Below are 17,164 nucleotides of genomic sequence, written 5' to 3'. Positions count from 1 at the left end.
AGGCCTTTAGCCAATCGATGCACTGAACTGGGGTGTCTTAGAGGAGGAGAGAGTGGCAATAGCAGCAGGTGCTTTGTGAATGAGCTGAAGTCACGACTTCACATTTTGTAGTGACTACAACACGGAGTTAATGTTACAAGAACTTGTCCGGCTAGGGCCCTGGTGGCTCATGCCTGTCATCCTAGCTACACAGGAGGCTGAGATCTGAGGACCACAGTTCAAACCCAGCCTGGGCAGAAAAGCCTGTGGGACTTGGTTTTTGGTGTTGTTTTTTTTTTTTTTTTGCCAGCCCTGGGACTTGAACTCAAGGCCTGAGCACTGTTCTTGGCTTCTTTTTGCTCAAGGCTAGCACTCTACCACTGGAACCACAGCACCACTTCTGGCCTTTTCTATATATGTGGTGCTGAGGAATCAAACTCAGGGCTTCATGTATAAGAGGCAGGCACTCGCCACTAGGCCATTTTCCCAGCCCACCTGGGGACGCTTATGCCCACTTAACCACCAAAAAGTTGAAAGCAGAATGGTGGCTCAAGTAGTAGAGCACCAGCGTTTGGTGAAAAAGCTGACACACAGCCCCCAGGCCATGAGTTCAAGCCCCAGTAACTGCACAGAGGCAAACTGACACAAAGAGCCCAGCAGCCCCCCAAATTCTGTGTTGAGAATTTCCAACCTTCCTAGCTGGGCTCCCTCCTTGCCACATCCCCTTGCCCTAAAATCTGGACTTCTTCCTAGCCAGGAGTCCTCTGGGGGCACCCTGGGTCTCCACCAGGGAAAATCAGGTGAGAGTCAGCCTTTTATCAAGTAAAACTTTTATTAAATAAAATTTTTTTTAGTTTTCTTTTTTTTTCCAGACCAAAGAGAGGCATTTTGGACATTTAATGTCACCTGGATAACACCTCACAGGGACACGGGACCTCTCTTGGCACAAAATTCCAACCAAGTCAACCCAAATTTCCCTCCATGTCTTTTCGTGTGTGTGTGTGTGTGTGTGTGTGTGTGTGTGTGTGTGTGTCTCCAAAAATTGGTCCAAGTTGAAACGTCATGAAATTACTTGTAGCAGAAATAAAGTACATCGTAGAAATCACACAGGTCTGGGGTGTGGAGTATAAAAATGGTATTTACAGCCGGTAAACGTGAACTAGTTACGCACAGCAGCACACACCCCCAAGCAGCCAGGGGGGGGCTGGGCGGGCGAGGGGGGGCACAGGGACCCCCACGCTGCCTCCCACCCCAGCATATGCTTTCGCACAGACACGGACTGGACACAGGCACGCAATAGGAATCGCAGGACAATTATCAAACTCTGGAATTATTGAAACAAGTTGGTCAGAAGATTTTTTTGTTGTTTTTTTTTTCTTTTCCTTTTTTTTTGCTATGGTTTTTTTTTTTTTTTGGCAGTCAATAGATTTTGGTAGAAACAAAAAGGAAATCTTTTTTCTTTTTTCCTTTTGATTTTTTTGTTTGTTTTGCTTTTGAGCAACTTTAGAGAGCCAGTGGCCTCCACATGGCGAGAGAGGCCCTTCTGGCTGGACATGAGAACAAAGTTGGCTATGTGCTTGCTCTACAGGGGCGCCCCCCCCCAGCCCTCCCTTCCCCCCACCCCCAGCTAGGAAACAAAAATCCATTATGCTTTGATATTTTCCTTTTGTTTTTTCCCCTCTTCTTCTTTGTACCTGCTCAGAAAGACCAAAAGAAAAAAAAAATCTCTGTAGAGGTATGAAGGTCACGATCAAGTTCACGGTCTCCGAAAAAGGGGTGCTTGGTCAGACTAGGTTGGCAAACCCAACACACTTGGCAATCTTGGTTACAAGACCTTTCAATTCCAGGCTGGTGATTGAGGCAGCGTGGCCGGCTGCCTGCCCTTGGGGAGGAACAGCGAGGCCGGGGCACCCCCAGCCCGTCTGTCCCCCGACAGAAAGCTAAGGACAATTGGTCACATGGGTAAGGCTATGACGGAGAGCTGGGGGGATAGGGGAGAGGCGGAGGGGGAGCCGAGAGGGTCTCTTTGTGCTGATATCCGTGATAGCAGAGCCCTGGGACATGGGGAAAGGGTGGAGGTTTGAGACCCATCACTGAGTGCAGGGACTGAGGCTGGCCAAGGCCAGAGGCCCGCGGGTGTGGTCAGAAATTGGAGGGGGGGCGGGGGGCAGAGTCCTGGAGGTATATTGTGTGGGCAGATTCCTGGACGAATGTTCCATTGGGGAGGTGGCTGGCCCCCCCACCCCCAGCCATCAGCCAGCATAAGCCAGCCCTTTGTCCCTGCAGAGTGACTGGTTCAAGGTCAACCCTCGCTCGAGGTGCAAGGAGGATGGCAATATTTGGCCCCATGAACTATACTCCAAAAATATATAAACTGTCTCTAGCTCTATGTCTATACGCATAGATATATATATAGGAAAAAGTTCTGGTTTCTTTTGGGAAAGCGACCGAGTTGGGGCAGAGGGGTTAAAGAAATATCCCAAAGTAGGGGGGCAGTGTGTGAACCCCACGGCTTCCCAACTCAGGAGCCCTCCTCACACACAGGACTCTCCTTCCTCTCCCCATTCCGCGTGGCTGCCGGTCATTTCACATTTTTGGGGGGGTTGGGGAGTGGATGTGGGGCCAAAGGGGACAAGCGGGGGAGGGAGGGGCAGGGCTGGCACCCAAACACGGTTGTCATTGCAGGGGGTGGGGTGGGGAGATAAAAGTCCAGGGTTGGATTGGAAGTGGGGAGAAGGGGGAGGCATGAAGGAGAGGGACACAAGTTGGGGTCTAGAAAGCAGAGGGGGTCTCCATCTTTTCCCAAAGTGCAGAGACCCCCTTCACAGACACACACACCCCAGCTTTGAAAGGACTTAAGAGTCGTTTCCATCTCGGTCCCTCCCCGTCTCTGCCAGCTACAGACAGGAGGGGAGGCGCCCCAGCCCAGCCTTGCGCCCCCTCCTCCGTGGCGTGGCCCACGCGTGGCCTCTCCGCCTGCACACACTGGGTATGCAGTAAGGACCAGCTGGCTGAGAGTTTGGAGTGGATGGATCACGGCGAGTGGCCTGGGAGGCTGGCTTCCGATGCAGACGAGTTCCCAATGGGCAATAGGCTGACCGTGGGGCTAAAAGGGGGCCTCAGTCCAGAAAGCACTTAACGGCCTCGCTCTGCGGGCACCGAGGCCCCGGCCCGGCCCAGCAGGTGCCGCGATGCCCAATCCAGAAGACTTTATCCAGAGGTCTTTCAGTGATGGGGGGTCCTCCAGACTCAACGGGGCCCATTTGACAAATGAGCCCCCCCCCCACAAGAACCCCCAAGAAGTCACTGATAAAGATGTCTGCCTCAGTGGACAAAATGAACTTCTGGGGAGGGTGTTGTTTGTTCAATTTTTGTGTCTTTTTTTGTTGTTTTTTTGCATGATGGTGAGGGGTGTATAGCCCACCATGGGGCAGGAATCCAACTAGAAGAAGCTGTGGCAGGAGAGGCCAGAGCGGAGGAAGGGGAACAGGAAGGCTGTCAAGGTATCACTGGCCCCCCAACTTCAGCCCTGCTCCAAGCTGAGCTGGGCATTTTGGGTTCAGTCTTAGGGGCTAGACTCTGGAGGAGGGGTGTGCATGTTTAAAACACTATTTCTCTGATTTAGGGGTTTTTGGTGGTAAAGCAAATAGACAAGACAGAAGCATCCCCCATGCCCTCCACCCGAGACCCACACTGGTCTCCCCAAAACCCTCTCCAAGGAAGTTTCCATTAACCATGCTCCATGAGCCCTGGCTTCTTCCCACCTCCCCCAACCCCTACCCCACCCTCTTCTCCAGCCCTGGGCACAGGTTTCCTGGGGTGTTATTTTTTTCCAGTTGTGTCCCCACCAACCCAACTTGAGGGGCTTCTCACAGCCTCCTGGCAGCATGGTCCCCTTCCCCTCCCCCACCCCTTCCCCAGGGTTTGGAGAGAAAGCACGGGGTGCAGGTTGGGATGGGACAAGAGCAGGGCTGGGGTGGGGGTGGGGTGGGGCCGCCTGGCGGCTCACCTGGGCCGGACCCACAGCCTCAAGGCGGCTGTGGGCGGTCAGTAGGGGTGTCCAGGGTCTTTGGGCCGCTTCAGCTGCACCTTGAGCCTCTTCATGCCGATCTGAAAGCCGTTCATGGCCTGGATGGCAGTCTGGGCACTGGCGGGGTTGTCAAAGCTCACGAATCCTGCAGGTGCCAGGGTGGAGCATGCTGGTGGGCGTGGGTGTGGGGGGTGTCTGCTGCTCAGGGGGTGTTCTCGGGGAGAAGGGCAGGCTGGCTGGAGGGCACACAGTGGCAGCCCTGGCTTTGGACTTGTAAGACTCCTTACCCTAGCCAGGACCTATCTGCTGAAATTCATATCAGGTGGAGAAGGGGGGGGGGGGTGGACAGTGGAACCTCCAGGTCCCAGAAGACACCCCTTCCTTCTGAGCCCAGGATGCCAACCTTTTCCCTCATCTGAAAACTCTCCCCTTGAATGGTGGCCTCCTATCAACAAGAGTATGGAATAGCTCCTTATTTGAGAATCTCCTACTGGACCAAAGAATATCTTTAGAGGCTGGAAGAGACTTTTTCCCCTGCACAAAATAGATGCACAAGCTACTTCTATGTTGGCTGGGTGTGATGGCTACACCTGGAATCTCAGAACTAGAGAGGTTCAGGTGGGAGGATGCTGAGGTCCTAGGATACATAAAGAGACCTTATCTGAAGAGAGCAAGGGCTCAGGGTGTGGCTCAGTGGCCAGCATATGCAAAGGCCCTGGGCTACACCCTAGTATGGCAAAGCAAAGGTGATGTCTGTGTGGAATGAAAGAAATCCTGGAACAGACACCTGGAAAATGCTTGGCACACTAGGTGCTTCACAAGTGTGCGTTCTCATTCTAAACCACCTTCCTGTCACAAAGTAGGTGCTTTTTTTTATCTTTGTTGGTCCTAGGGCTTTAACTCAGTGCCTTAGCGCTGTCCCTGAGCTTTTGTGCTCATGGCTAGCGCTCTACTACTTTACGACTTTCGGTTTTCTGGTGGTTCATTGGAGATAAGGGTCTCATGGACTTTCCTGCCCAGGCTGGCTTCAAACTATGATCCTCAGACTTCAGCCTCCTGAGTACCTAGGATGACAGGCATGAGCCCCTAGCTCAGTAAGAAAGGGTGCTCTTAGTGCACATAGTGGATGCTTTGCACGGACAGGCACTCACCGAAACACTTGCTCTGGTTGGTAGCCCGATCCATAAACACCTTGGAGGAGATGATATTGCCGAAGGGCAGGAACATCTGCGTCAGCTCCGTGTCTCCAAACTCCTGGGGGAGGTGGTAGATAAACAGGTTACAGCCTTCGGGACCTGCAGGTGGGGGAGAGAAAGACATAAAGCCCCCAAGGAGAGGAGGCGGACCCCGGGGAGGGGCGTGGAGGGGGCGAGGGCACATGGGGGGCCTCCCTGTCTCATGGTACCCCATCCCTGGGTGCCTGCAATGCCCAGCTGAAACTTGCAGCCCAGACCCCAGACAATTCCATCCTCTGTCCGGCCCCAAGCCTCAGTCCTCAGGACCATTTACAAGAGTCAGGTGAATTAGGTGAGAAATGTGGAATTGAGGGTTCAGTAAGTCAAGAAACGGTTGTGGCTGAGCTGGTGGCTCACACCTATAATCTCAGCTAATCAGGAAGCAGAGACCTGAGGATCGTGGTTCAAAGCCAGCCCAGGACATGAAAGTCTGAGAGACTCTTATCTCCAATAAAATGCTCATAAAAAGCTGGAAGTGGTGCTGCGGATCAAGTGGTAGAGCACTAGCCTTGAGCACAGAGGCTCAGGGACAGTGCCTGGGCCCTAAGTTCAAGCCCCAGCACCAGCAAAATAATAATAGTAATAAAAATAATAACAACAATAATAATGGTAATTAGTGGGATGATAGAACTAGGGTGTAGCTCTATGTTACCAGAATATTCAGTGTTCACGATGCCCTGAGTTTGATCTCCCTAAGACCTCCAAAATAATATACAAACTCAAAAATGCTCAGGTGGAAGGTATGGCTCAAGTGCCTCAAGCAGTGGGCGGGGCTAAATCGACAGGGAGTGACCTAAGCTGATGAGAGTGGCTGGTGCTGGGGTGTGGCCCAAGCAATGGGTGTGGCTTCGAGACCTCGGGACTTGGTGGGGGTGTGACCACATGGCAGGACACTGCCAAGCAAGCATGAAAGTCTAAGTTCAAACTTCAATATCACACACAAAAAAATTAAATCCAGTCATATCATAAAAGAAAACACAATTCTTGGTCTGGAAATGTGGCCTAGTCGTAGAGTGCTTGCCTAGCATGCATGGATTCCTCAGCACCACATAAACAGGAAAAGCCGGAAGTGGCACTGTGGCTCACTTGGTAGAGTGCTAGCCTTGAGCAAATGAAGCTCAGCGACAGTGCCTAGGCCATGAGTTCAAGCCCCAGGACTGGCAAAACAAGCACAATTCTCCTAACCCTAACTCTACACAGGGATAATTTTCAAAACTAGGATAATTTTCAAAACTTAGACATATAATATATATAATCAGATGGACTAAAGGATAATTTACTAGTCCTGAAACTGCAGGCATCCTGAAAAGGAAAGAAAAACTAATATCAGCTTTTCTGAATAGTTTATTAAAGACAAGAGTCTCACAGACTTTGCTGCCTGGGCTGGCTTTGAACTGTGATCCTCAGATCTCGGCCTCCTGAGCTGGATTGCAGGCATGAGCCAATGGTGCCAGCTGACAATATATTTTTTTTCAACTTGAAAAGCCACATCCACAAAATCATCCCCAATTCCAATATTCCCCAATGTTAATATAAAAACTATAAAGACATGAATAGCAGTTCAAAACCTCAGTAAGGGGCTGGGGATATGGCCTAGTGGCAAGAGTGCTTGCCTCCTATACATGAAGTCCTGGGTTCAATTCCCCAACACCACATACACAGAAAATAGCCAGAAGTGGCGCTGTGGCTCAAGTGGCACAGTGCTAGCCTTGAGCAAAAGAAGCCAGGGACAGTGCTCAGGCCCTGATTCCAAGCCCCAGGACTGGCAAAACAACAAAAACACCTCAGTAATCTCCAGCGACAAACAGTCCCCAAAGCCTGTTACCGATTTTAATCCTCAGGGTGACCTGTGTCCACCCCTGCTGTCCACAAACCAGGGGAACCCCTTGTCTGCAACGAATAGTCTCCATCAAGAAAATGTAAAATCTATAAAACCGAGGACCGTACACTGACACTCAACCTTTACCTAAGCCATAGCCCCATAGGTGAGCCACGCCCACAGGTGTAGCCACGCCCCACTGCCCCTTGAACCGCACCTCCAGGCCTTTTGCCTTCAGTTACCTTTGAGGTCCCACCCCCCTTGTATTGCTGAGACCACCAGTCCCACTATTTTTTTTTTAAAAAGAAAGCAATTTTATTTTATTTTTTTAGTTTTTTTTTTTATTTTTTTGGCCAGTCCTGGGCTTGGACTCAGGGCCTGAGCACTGTCCCTGGCTTCCTTTTGCTCAAGGCTAGCACTCTGCCACTTGAGCCACAGCGCCACTTCTGGCCGTTTTCTGTATATGTGGTGCTGGGGAATCGAACCCAGGGCCTCATGTATACCAGGCAAGCTCTCTTGCCACTAGGCCATATCCCCAGCCCCCCACTATTTTTTTTTAACCAGTCCTGGGGCTTGGACTCAGGGCCTTTTTGCTGGCTTTTTTGTTTTGTTTTGTTTTTGTTGCCAGTCCTGGGGTGTGGACTCAAGGCCTGAGCACTGTCCATGGCTTCTTGTATACAGCACTTTACCACTAGGCCATATTCCCCAGCCCCATGCTGGCTTCTTTTTGCTCAAGGCTAACACTCTACCAGTTGAGCCACAGCACCACTTCTGGCTTTTCTGATGGTTCACGGGAGATAAGTATCACACAGACTTTGCTGTCTGGGCTGGCTTTGGACCTGGATCCTCAGATCTCAGCTTGCTGAGCAGCTAGGGGTAACAGGTGAGCCACGGCAAACATCAGATCTTTCCCAATACACAGCACTCTATCCATTGTAAGATGCACACATAGCTCCACTGCTTAATACATCTAAATTGGGCAACTATTTCCTCTGGCCTCCTGGCTTGCTTTCTTTTTGAACACGTTGTTGCCAGTTTTGGAATGTCAAACTCACCTGTTTTCCCCCTCCCAAGCCCTGCTGTTTGGATTTTGAGTTTTTGCACATTGTGAGGTGACCTCTTCAAAGGTGTGTGCAGCATGGGCAACCTCAGGATCCACAGGAGAGGGTCACAGGCCCCCGCGGGCGTGCCTCCCATAATTTGGTGTGGAATTTGCACCAAACCCAGCGCCCCCTCCCGCAGGCCATACATCCCCTCTAGATGGCTAGGGACACCTGTGCTGTGTCCATGATGTTTTATGGTATTGTTTAAGGGACTAACAAGAAAAAAAAAGTCTATACAAGTTGAATACAGCTGCAATTGTTTATCTGGGTATTTTCCAATGAAAGTTGCTTGCATCTGCCATGCCTAACCTACAGCCCCATTCAGTCCAGGTGCAGGGTGCAGTTCCAGAAGATTCTAGGAGAGGGACACCCAGACTACAGTCACCCTCAAGAAAGGGGGAAAAAAAGAAAGATTTTTTTCACCTCTTGCCGATGCCATTATGCGATGGGGAAACAGAGGGGCTGTGTAGGTCCTGAGAAATCCCCCCATTTCTGTCCACAGTGGTTGCCAGTGGTGGCTTTAGGCACAGAGCCTCCTGGTGACATACTGTCAGACCTTGGATCAGAAAGCAACTATCCAGGACAGTCAGGGACCCTTCAAAGCCTGGGAATCACCTCTAATCCCCCCACACACCCAAACACCTTGATAGCATTCTCCATCACAGAAACTGGGCAGAGGGGCCATGTCTTGAGACATGATGCAAGGTGGGGCCCTGGCTGGGTGGGGGGTGGTACGGAGAGTAGGCGTGACCGTGGCAGAGGGCGGGCCACTGAGGAGGGCGGGGCTTGTAATATGGGCGAGTGGGGGCGGGGCTATGACAGAAGAGAAGAGGGCCTGAGCCTTAGCTAAGGGAAAGGACCACAGTTCAAGAGTAGAACCAGGAACAAAAGAAAATGGATGGGCGGAGCCATGAACGGGGAGAAGCCACAGAAAAGGGCAGGGCCGTGGCGATCTTTGCCAAACTGGGCAAAGGACCTGGCAGGGCTTTGGGAGTAGGGGGGCTTTTATAGCTACCCACCTTTCCCCAGGACACCCCAACTCCACAGTAGATGGGTTCGAGGGAAGAAGGCACTCTGTAGGTGATAAGCACCTACCACATGTGGGGGGATAGCTGTCTCTTTATTTTCCCATAACACCTCATGGACGCCTGTGTTGCGAATGAGGAAACTGAGGCACTGGATAGCTAGCCCCTACTCATGAGGTTGCCAGTCAGAAATGGTGGATTTAGACTTCATCTCTTAGGCTCCTCCCTGCCTCCCCCTCTACCACCACACCACCGTGACCTTGACAGAAAGGACTCAGTTTACCCAACATGCCGCTTTGCGCGACACACCTCAACTTCCTATAACCGTTTTCCTCTCCCAAACCACCAGAGAGCGCCTGGGTTCTGGAGAGGCCCGGCCGGGGCCACAACTATTTGCCCCGGACGGGTCCCGCTGTCCCGGGAAGGAAATCCAGGCTTAGGGGGGAGATTCGGTGTCCCGAGGACAGCGGCGGCGAGCTGCTGGGCCTGGCATGGAACTCCGGCCCCGCGGGCTCCGGGCCCCCAGCCCAGCCCCTGGGTCCCCGGACCGGCTGGGCGGGATCTGCAGGGGGTCAGAGGACGGGGCAGGCGCCCGGGGGAGGTCGCGGCCGCCTCACCTTCTCGCTGCTGCTGCTGCAGGAGGGGCGGCGGCTGAGGGACGCTGTGAGCGATGGGCGTGATGGCCGCGGTGGGGTACATGGCTGCGGAGACCGGAGCAGATACCGGCGGAGGCAGGGCGTGAGGCCGGGCGGGGCGGGGCCACGTCGTGAGGGTGGGGCGTGGCAGAGGGCGGGGTCGATGGCTGAGGTGGAGGGCGGGCCTACTCTTGCGGCTGGGCGGGGCCATGAGAGGGCAGGGCTGAATGCGCCGGAAAGCGTGAAGGTAGGGCTACGACTACAGGGTAGAGCCGAAGCTGTGAGAGAGCGGGAGGCGGGGCTATTTCTGGGGAGGGGCGGGGCCATAGCGGAGGGCGGGGCCGAATGCGTGGGAAAAATGTGAGCGGGGCTAAGTTGGGGGGTTCGGAAGGGGAGGCGACGACGGCACAGAGCTGATGATGTGAGCGAGACTTGAGGGAGGGCTGAGGACTTATGAAAGCGGGTGGGGCTGTCTTGGGGGGCGGTGCTTGGGGGGCCATGACAGAGGGCGGCCCGAAGCCAAGGAAACGAGAAGTGAGCGTGATAACGTCTCCGGAGGCCAGGCTGGATTGGAGCCATCGGGAAAGGGGGCGGAGCTATGACTGAAGTCTGGGCCAACGCGGCTAGCGCCAAGAGAGTCTAGGCCTTGGCCGCGAGCAATACTTGCGGGGCAGGATCAGAGCGGAGGTTGGGCCACAGGGCCACGAAGTGGGCCGGGCCATGGATAAAGGGGTGAGCCACAGAGCTAGGGCCAAAGCGAGCCTCAGACAAAAGAGTAAAAAGGTGTGTGTGGGGGAACATGACTTTAGCAGGGGCGGGGCCCTGGTAGAGGCGTGGCCAGGGTGAAGGCAGGATGTGAGGGGCGGGGCCAAGAGCTAGGATGGGCCAGGTAAAGACCTTGAAAGGGCGGGGCATGATGAGCGAGGGGTATTACTTCGGAGATGAGCTGTTTTCTTGGGAGAGCTGGTGGCAGGGGTTTTCCAGCACAAGGACGGGGGGGGGGGTGGCGGGAGGGGGGGAGTTGTACAAAGTAGGCGTGGCCAAGGGCAGGAGGAGGGCCTGGGCAGCTGAAGGCAGGATGAGGAAGCCCCAGGGGGCGTGGCCTGGCGGGCGTGGCCGGGCTGCCTCCCTACCTGTGTACTGCTGGACTCCGGAGAAGGCAGGGTGGAGAGTCTCGGCCATGGTGGGGCTCTGAGCTGCGGAGCAGACAGTGCGGCTGAGTGGGGCTGGGCGGCAGAAGTCATCCATCCACCTCCACCGAGACACGGAAGGAGATCCACAAACATCACCCCCAGTTTCACTTCGCTGTTCGACCCTTAATGCGTCTGACCCTGTTTGCAAGCTGAGAGGGGTCACTCCTCCTCCCCCTCACAGGGCCACTCGGGCCAAAAAAATAATAATGGTAAGAGTCGAATTGGGAGCCAGGTTTCTCCAAAGAGACTTCAGATGCCCCCTAGGTCCGCTCTCCAGCCGAGACCCTCTGACTCTGACTAGGAAAAGAGGGGAGGGACTGCCCAGGTCACCAAACCAGAGAGGTGTGGTGCCAGTCTCCGTCACACACACACACACACACACACACACGAATAACAGAAAATGGGACATGCAAAATTAAGTGAAATTCAAATAAGTTCTAGAATTTACTGTACCATACCAATGCCAATTTTCTGTTTTCCTTTGTTTAGTCTTGAGGCAAGGTCTCTCAAGGTAGCCCAGGTTTGTCTGGACCTTGACATTTTCCTACTTCTGCCTCCTGATTGCTGGGATTACAGGTGTGAACGACCATGTCTGATTTCATTTCCTGGCTTGGATGATGCAGTGTAGCCATCTACCATGTTACCCCATAGGTGTCGATAAAGCAAAAACTGGCAAGACATACAAGGTATGTCCCTCTCGAGTTTTCAACCATTAAAAAAAGGGAGAGGGGCTGGGAATATGGCTTAGTGGTAGAGTGCTTGCCTAGCATGCATGAAGTCCTAAGTTTGATTCCTCAATACTACATAAAGAAAGAGCCGGAAGTGGCTCTGTGGCTCAAGTGGTAGAGTGCTAGCTTTGAGCAAAAGCAGCTCAGAGACAGCGCCCAGGCTCTGAGTTCAAAGAAAGAAAAAAACAACTCCTCCTCCTCAATGATAAAAATGACCCAATTCACATGTTGCAGAAGATGCTTGTCCTAAAATTATGGAAAGAAAAACATTGGGCCTCCAATTTATTACAGCAGGGTCAAGCTCAATTCAGAGCATGGTCTGAATTCATTCAGTGAACAAAGGTGTGAATGAAGAGGTATGACACCTTCCAACGTAGCAGCCACAAGAAACTAAGATTTACAGTCCTGTCTTGTGTCCTTGTGCTGTAAAGAGTTTATACTGGTTTTACGGTCAGTAGTTAATTTACCCTGCAGTTGATGCTACTTGTCCTCTTTCCTTAATGAGAAAATGAGAGCTCAGATATTTAAAGGAACTGGATGAGGTGACTCCCACCTGTAATCCTAGCTACTCAGGAGACAGAGATCAAGAGGATTGCAGTTCTAGGCCAGCCTAGATGGAAAAAGTTCACAAGATCCCATCTCAATCAACAAGCCAGGCACAGCAAGGTTTCATAAAAGAACTGCAGTCCATGGCTACCTAGATATAAAGTGAGCCTCTTTATAAACAATAACAAGAGTGAGCAGGGCTGGAGGAATAACTCAAAGCCCTGAGTTCAAACCCCAGTACTTCCAAAAAATAAATCATGAAGCCGGGCACTGGCGGCTCACAGCTGTAAGCCTATCTACTCAGGAGGCAGAGGTCTGAGCATCGCAGTTTGAAGCCAGCCCAGGCAGAAAAACTTATATCTAACTAACCACCCAGGAAGATAGAAGTGGAAGAGCAGCGTAAGTGGTAGAACGTGAGACTTGAGTGAAAAAAGCTAAGTGAGAGTGTGAAGCCCTGAGTTCAAGCCCCAATACTGGCACAATAAAAAAAAGACAAAGAAGAGAAAAGAAGGAAAAGAACAAAGAAAGGAAAGGGAAAAACAGAAAGCCATGGAGAATCACTGAAGTGAAATTGAAACCCAGAACCGGGTGGATACGGCACTGGGTATCTGCTTGACCACAGCTGGCATACAGCTGTGCACACAGCTCAGATCTCTCCTCTTCTGTTCCCTGGGCACCATAGGGTAGGGACTAGAGGTTTCAGAGCCACCATGCCCACCCATGCCCCCCTCCTACATGGCTAGCACCACCACAAGTTACCTGGGTAGGGCACAAGGCCATTGGCATACACGGTCTCGAGGGCGGGGTGCCCACCAGGGAAGGGTACCACTCCGGCAAAACCGTTGGCGATGGGAGCCACCAAGCCAGGGACAGCAGTGCCCAGCAGCGGCGGCGAGTGCAGCCCTGAGGGTGGGAAAGGGTCAGGAAGCCTTAGCCACAGTGGGGCTGGGGTTCTGCTCACCCACCCTCAGGCCCCTGCCAGCCACTCACCCGAGGCAGGAGCGATGGGGGTGGCAGGCAGCCCATTAAGGCTGACGGCGCCAATCTGCTGAATATGACAGGGTGAGAAGGCCACACCAGGGCTCAGGTAGCTGCCAGAAGTGGACAAGACCGTGGTCTGCTGCTGCATGAGCTAGGGGTGAAAAGGCGGTGGTCAGCAAGCTCACTCTGCCCCCCAGATCCTGGGTCACAGGCGGAGGAGAGGTCTAATCTCTAGTAACTTGGGTGAGGGAAGTGCATGCTGGGTATCTTGGGTCAGGGTGGACTCAGGACCAGTCACAAATTGTGGCTCAGCCTGGGATCAAGGCTCAGACTTGGATCAGGGACCCATATGGAATGAAGACTCAGCCTGGGATCAGGGCTCAGTTGGAAGTTGAGGGTCAGCCTGGGATCGGGGCTCATCCAAATCAGATCTGTTTGAGATTACCCTGAATTTGGAGGCTTAGCCAGAATGGAACCTAATCTAGATTTGCAGCCAGCCAGGATCTGAGCTTAGCTCAAGGTTGGATCTTCATGTGTGATTAGGACTCAGTAGAGCATCAACAAGACAACCCAAGGTTGTGCCCAGCGCTGGGGTTGCAGCCTATGAGTGAAGTTCTGTTGTTGGGCAGGGACTAGCATTGGCATGGGGACAGGGCAGGAAACAGGCTCAGAATCAGCCTGGATTTGAGGGCTCAGCCACAATCAGGACGGGATCCTAGGTGACAGAGATCTGGTAGGAGACAGAAGCCCTTCCCACTAGAACAGAGGGAGGAAGACTGAGCCAGATACCCAATATCGTCTCAGCAGCCCTGCTGGACCCAGAGCCCAGCCGCTGGGGTCACTCACAGCCTGGGCGTAGGCACTGTACGGGCTGAAGGGCAGGGTGAGGGATGGTGTCAGGATGCCCAGCTGACCGACCATCTGCTGCATGCGCCGGAGTGTCCTCTCCTTGTCTGTGTCAGCAAACTTGACCACCAGGCTGGAAGAGGCCCCCTGCAGGGAGGGAGGGAAGGCCAGGAGGAGGTAAGTGGACTCTGGGGACCCCCAGAACCTTCCCAGCTCAGGCCCAGAGCTGTCAACCCCCCAGAGCAGGTGCTCAGCTCACAGAGTTAGGACTCTTGCAGCAGCAGGGTAGGGATCAGCATCTCTAGCATGGCTGTGTGCTAGGAGAAGCTGAGGAGCCAGGAAGGCAGATGCAGTGGCTCATGTCTGTAGTCCCAGCTACTCAGGAACCAGAAAGGAGGAAGATTGTGACAGTCTGGGTAAACAGTTAGCAAGCACCCATTTCATAAAAGAAGATAGGCATAGGGGCTCATGTCTGTAACTCCAACCCCAAGGGGGAAAAAAAACGATTCAGAAGACCATATCTGCAAAATAGCTAAAGCAGAAAAGGGCTAGAGGAGCATATGCTTAGAAAGGGTGAGGCTCTAAGTTCAAATCTCAGTATTGCCAAATGACAACACAAGCAGGCAGCTCTTTGTTTTTTGTTTCATTTGCCGATCTTGGGGCTTGAACTTCCTGAGCTCTATCCCTGAGCCTCTATGTGCTCAAGGCTAGCACTCTACCATTTGAGCCACAGCACCACTTCCAGCCTTTTCTGTGTATGTGGTAGAGAAATCGAACCCAGGGCTTCATGCATGCTAGGCAAGCACTCTACCATTAAGCCCCATTCCCAGCCTCAGACAGCTCTTAATGAAGTCTCAGAACAGGCCACATGCTCCCCATCCTTAACTGGGGCTCAGCCTCTACATGGAGCTCCAGGCCTCCTGGTTGACCCTCTTCACCCTCCCCACTTTGATCTATAAGAATATTTTCAAGCCAGGCACAGTGGCTCAGACCTGTCATCCGAGCTCATCAGGAAGCTGGGATCTGAGGATCACAGTTCAAAGCCAGCCTGGACACAAAAGTCCACAAGACTCTTATCTCTAATTAATCACACACACACAAAATGCTGGAAGCGGAGCTGTGGCTAAAGTGGTAGAGTGCTAGCTTTGAGCTAACAAGCTCAGGGACAGCATCCGAGCACCCGAGTTTAAACCCCAGAACTCACTCACACACACACACACACACACACACACACACACACACACACACACATCTTCAACAGACCTGGCCTGCCCCCTCCTTTGCTTTAAAATTTCCATAGCTTCCTATTGTCCTAGGAGAAAACCTGTGGTCTTGGGCCTCCAGTCATCACTCTTCCTTGACTTTTGTTCTTGTCTTTCATCACACTGTGTATACACATTCACATGGGATCACATCAAGCACACACCTTCACTATTTGCTATAGCACACCAAGCAGTCCCATGCCTGCGCACACACATCCCAGCCAGAATTATGCCTTCCGGCCCTACTCTGTGCCCCCTCCATGTCCTGTCCCAAAAAAGAATCAGGGGCTGGCGCCCTCCAGCCCCAGCTGTCACTCACCGGCATGGTCTGGCTGCCGTGCAGGGCGTGGATGGCTGCCTGAGCCTCGGTGTGGGAGGAGAACTTTACAAATGCACAGCCTGCCCCAAGAGAAGGACAGAGGTGAGAAGTGACAGCTCCAGGAACAGGGGAGCCCTGGATGGCCAGAGGTATACCTTGAGAGGACAAGAGGATGGCCAGCTATGCATTCAGACACAGATGGACAAGCAAGCTGACCCAGGGCAGACAGACCCTGCCAACCAGCCTGGGAGTTAAGGAAAACTGTGGCCACCCCACAAATGCCCAGCCTGGCACCCACCCACTAGACCAACCAAAGAGCTGTCTAGACAGAATACACTGTGCATGGGGCAGATGGAGTCCCAGGGGCAGATATGTCCCCAAATCAGAACAAGGGCTGTGACACCAGGCATCACCCCACCAGCACAGACAGCACAACATACAAGGTGGCTGTTGTCATATTTGCAGGATTAAAACCACACACCCCACAGATGTGCAGACACACAGTCTTCTTGGGAGTCAGGCAGAAATACAAAGGGAGCCCACCCGAAAAGTCAGAAAAGCAATCAGAAACCCCCACACCAGGACAGACAGGCAGACATGCAGAGACCCCCAGACACAGGCAAATTCAGCAGACACAGGCTATATGGACAGAGGCCAGGCTAACGGAGACCAGACATAAAGACGAATCGCTCTGCTTAGCGGTGGAGAGAAATCTGGAATTAGACCATGAGAGACGGCTGCACAATTGGGTTGTCAGACCAGAACGCACTTCATTGAACACTTTAGAAGGCTAAATGCTATGGCAAGTAGATTATATCTCATTTTTTTTTAAGTTTGGCAAATAGAGACCGTGAGACAAGAACAGGCAGAGACAGGAGTAAGCTAAGCAGACAGAACACCAGACCCACGGAGACCCCCACACGGAACACTTGTTGGATGTTCAGGCAGCTCTAGATCGAAAGTTCTCTGTCCCTGTCAGATGGACAAGTCACTGAGGGGCGCTGGGAGCCCCAGGCAGATGCAGAATCAGGTCTCAGCCCGGCCCCAGCACGGACAGGCCCTGCCCACCCAGACCCTTCCCACAGAATTGGCCCTGCCCATGGAGTGTCCTACGAGCATTGTCTGGGGCTGGCCCCTTCCCCACAATACCCCACCTCCCTCTAGCCCCTCCTCTTCATGCCCAGCCCCGCCCTCACGCGTCCCTCCCTGTTGCTACCCACTTGTCAGGTCTTGGACTCCCTGAGCCCCCCAGACCTGTCAACCTCCCAGACCCCATCCAGCCTGCCAGCCCCTCCCAATGCAAGGCCCCCACTTATCCTCTAGCCCCACCCACTCTCCAGCCCCTCTCCCATACCCCTTGGAGCAATTCCATAATTCTGCTCCTTCAGCAGGCCAGGAAATCTCTCCAGCGCTGTCCCACCTACAGTCTCTAGGGCAGTCCCACAATTCGGGCTCACCTCATT

At 53.0% G+C, this 17,164-nt stretch overlaps 1 protein-coding gene across 22 annotated transcripts in view; it reads right to left on the bottom strand.

Moving 5' to 3' along the window:
* Positions 1–3,940: 3,940 nt before the first annotated feature.
* The window catches only part of Celf5 (CUGBP Elav-like family member 5), a 31,867-nt gene continuing 18,643 nt past the window's right edge, over positions 3,941–17,164 (bottom strand). For 3 of the 22 annotated variants that reach the window (XM_048342040.1, XM_048342045.1, XM_048342043.1), the window contains exons 5-11: positions 15,702–15,781; positions 14,121–14,267; positions 13,284–13,425; positions 13,053–13,196; positions 10,939–11,022; positions 9,809–9,892; positions 3,941–4,154 (exon numbers count right to left, since the gene is read on the bottom strand). In XM_048342040.1, coding sequence (XP_048197997.1) covers positions 4,027–4,154; positions 9,809–9,892; positions 10,939–11,022; positions 13,053–13,196; positions 13,284–13,425; positions 14,121–14,267; positions 15,702–15,781 — 809 coding nt within the window. In that variant the 3' untranslated portion in view covers positions 3,941–4,026. Of the gene's footprint in view, positions 4,155–4,302; positions 4,313–5,160; positions 5,305–9,808; positions 9,893–10,929; positions 11,023–13,052; positions 13,197–13,283; positions 13,426–14,120; positions 14,268–15,023; positions 15,038–15,697; positions 15,782–17,164 lie in introns of all 22 variants that reach the window. The other 19 variants (XM_048342026.1, XM_048342028.1, XM_048342032.1 and 16 more) reach the window with 12 other exon arrangements.

Source organism: Perognathus longimembris, chromosome 3 (assembly GCF_023159225.1).
Source record: "Perognathus longimembris pacificus isolate PPM17 chromosome 3, ASM2315922v1, whole genome shotgun sequence".
Lineage (NCBI taxonomy): Eukaryota > Metazoa > Chordata > Mammalia > Rodentia > Heteromyidae > Perognathus > Perognathus longimembris.
The sequence above is the reverse complement of the archived record's forward strand: the minus strand, read 5'-3'. Positions and strand labels throughout refer to the sequence as shown.